The sequence below is a fragment of the Alexandromys fortis genome, unplaced genomic scaffold (assembly GCF_014885135.2).
Source record: "Alexandromys fortis isolate MF-2015 unplaced genomic scaffold, M_Fortis_MF-2015_v1.1 scaffold_16, whole genome shotgun sequence".
NCBI classification, from domain to species: Eukaryota; Metazoa; Chordata; class Mammalia; order Rodentia; family Cricetidae; genus Alexandromys; species Alexandromys fortis.
In genome coordinates, this window is record NW_026067893.1 from 19,604,300 (window position 1) to 19,607,108 (window position 2,809).

General features: G+C 38.1%; 1 protein-coding gene across 12 annotated transcripts in view; it reads right to left on the reverse strand.

Annotated features, from left to right (window-relative positions):
• Window positions 1-2,809, reverse strand: part of LOC126503086 (cytochrome P450 2C25) — a 222,092-nt gene that overhangs the window by 127,772 nt on the left and 91,511 nt on the right. For 3 of the 12 annotated variants that reach the window (XM_050144605.1, XM_050144575.1, XM_050144662.1), the window contains 2 exons: window positions 2,037-2,178; window positions 575-1,092 (listed from right to left, as the gene is read on the reverse strand). The exons of 8 other annotated variants lie outside the window; for them this stretch is intronic. In XM_050144605.1, coding sequence (XP_050000562.1) covers window positions 911-1,092; window positions 2,037-2,178 — 324 coding nt within the window. In that variant the 3' untranslated portion in view covers window positions 575-910. Of the gene's footprint in view, window positions 1-574; window positions 1,093-2,036; window positions 2,179-2,809 lie in introns of those variants that run through there. One more of the 12 variants, XM_050144576.1, reaches the window with a different exon arrangement.

The following is a 2,809-nucleotide window of genomic DNA, read 5'->3' on the forward strand; positions in this document are numbered from 1 at the left end:
AGGAAGGTTGGATAGGGGAGCAGGGAAGCACACATCTTAATTAAGGGAGCCATCTTAGGGTTGGCAAGAGATTTGGTGCTCCCAGGTGCCCAGGGCGATGTCCCCAGTTAGTTCCTGGGGCAGCTGAGGACAGAGAACCTGAAATGACCCTATCCCATACTCTGTATTTCTTGTATGTATGTGGTTATGTGGATGTGTGCATAATCAAGTGTCTATATGTAAGAGAATGTCTATACATATACATATACATATGTGGATGTCAGAAGTGAACCTTGTGTGTTAGCTGACAAGTTTGTTTTCAGAGACAGGATATAACACTTGGGAACAAGGGTCACTAATTAGGCTGGATTGAATGTCTAGCAAGCTCCCAGGATCTCTTGGTCTGTTTACACAGTGTTGGTACAACAAGAACACATTACTATGTCTTCAGGTTTCATTGGCATAGGTAAGTCAATGAAATATCTCTCTACCACTCATCCTTATATGCACTATGCTTCATGATATGTGGACCAGCATGATGTGTTGGGAACTCTATTTTATTTCACTTCTTACCTAAACTGTAAGCAAGTCTAAGTACAGGTGCACAAATCAAACTTATTTATTACTGAAAACACAGAGAAAAATGACCATGGATTCTCTTATTACATTATTTGCAGTAAAGTTCTATTTTAGTTAAAGACCAGATACACATTAGCAAAAGGAATAATAACACAGTTGCAGAGAACAGAATATAGCAATATATTTCTACTGTGATTCAACAAGTTGCAAAATAGTTAACAGGTGTTTCCTGGATCATGACAGAATGAGAATACATGAGAGGAGGGAAGGATATTTTGTTCAAGATGGGGAAGGAGGTCTAGAGGAGAATTACAGAAAACAATACAGCTTGGGCTAGGCAATCTACTCTTATTTAGACAGGAATAAAGCAAAGCTGGAATTGGGGTGGCACAGAGGCAAATCCATTGAGCACTGGGGTTGTATCAATATCCTTAGTATTAACTAGCGATTTCAGCTTAAAGTTCTGTAAAATGGTGGTGAGAAATAGAAACAGCTCCATTCGTGCCAGGCCCTCTCCTGCACAAATTCGTTTTCCTAGAAGAAATAAAAACAAAGATTACTATTCTCATTTGCAAATTTGAGAATCACTGCATTTGTAACTGAGACTATGAATGAAGGGTAAGTTTTAGGTGGATGGATAGATGTTTGGCTGCATGAAAGAAAAATTAATTCGGCAAATAGAAAAATGTGGAACATAATTGTTTCTCAGTTAACCTATACTATTAAGAAATACATTGTTCAAAAATACTTTTTAACTAGTTGTAGTTATTCACATCTGCACTCAGGCCACCTAGGAGACTGAGGAGGAATTTTGTGTTAATTAACACAAATAACTCTCTGATCTCTTCATGAAATTCTATTAATGATAAGTGATTTCTTCTTATGATCCTCCACAACCCATGAATTTTGAGGCAACTAGGGAATCATTTATTAGAATGGTGTTCCATTTTCTGCACTAAGATATCAAGTTGGAAAGATAAATGTACTGATATCCCCAGTAACCCAGAGATCTGGGAGTCTTTCTCATTGGCCTACTTAACTGAAATTTAAGAAGCATTATTCATTTGTGTGTTTGCCAAGTGCACTTGGGGCACTTCATTAGTTTTCGGTATTTTGGAGACTTGTAATTACATAGTTGAGTATGGAGGGGAGTGATACAGCAAAGAAGACCTGAGTGTAAATTATGACGTCTCCATTTTCACGGTGAGTAAAGTGTAAATGGCCTTTGGTTTCTTTGGTATTTCTGTGATGTAGCTCAAGGAAGAATACAAACACCCTATACTCCAGCTTTCTGAATTTTTAACAGTGGATGAACAATTAAAGCCTCACTTTCATAACCTGACAAAGAAGAAATCTTTCTATCATGACACGCATAAACACTGAAAGTCATACTCCTGATCACTGGCCATTAGGGAGCCACTATGTAAGTCTCCACAGATCCTCATGTTCCTGCATCCATGGAAATGAATTTCTATTACCTGTTGAAAATGGCATGAAGTAGTCACTTTTCCTAAAGTTTCCATTCTTATCTAGAAAGTGGCCAGGGTCAAATATCTCTGGGTTGGGGAATTCCTTGCTGTCATTCAGCACTGATGTCAGCGATGTTATTACTGTTGTTCCCTGTAACAACACACAAAAACAAGTAATGTTAAAAGAAATTGCAGAGCTAAGACAAATCAGGAAAATACCCGGTTCACCTTCTGCTCCATAGTTGGGATGCAGTGCAAAGAACAGTAGGGACATTTCAACAGGCAGAACAGTAAGCAGCAAGGAGGAAGTCAGTCACTGTTGGAGCTGATGTGACTTCAATGACGTTCACATGAGTACTTGGACTAAAACTTCTGAGTCTCTTCTCCCTTTTCTTTAGATTGAACTCATGCTTCTCTGAACACTGACTATTCCACTTCATCACATATGTCTACATACCCTTCATGTGAATCAGGTTATAAGTAGAAAAATTCATCGAGTGTTTTGAACAGAATAGGAGACCATTCACTAGGTACAAAAAAGAAGATTTAGACCACAGACACAGAGGAAATTCAAAGAATCATTAGATCTTACTACAAAGGCCTATATGGCACAAAACTGGAAAATGTAAAAGAAATGGACAAGTTTTTAGATAAATACCATATACCAAAGTTAAACCAGGACCAGGTGAACAACCTAAATAGACCTGTTAGTCGCGAAGAACTATAAGTTGTTATCAAAAACCTCCCTACCAAAAAAAGCCCAGGACCTGATGGTTTCAATG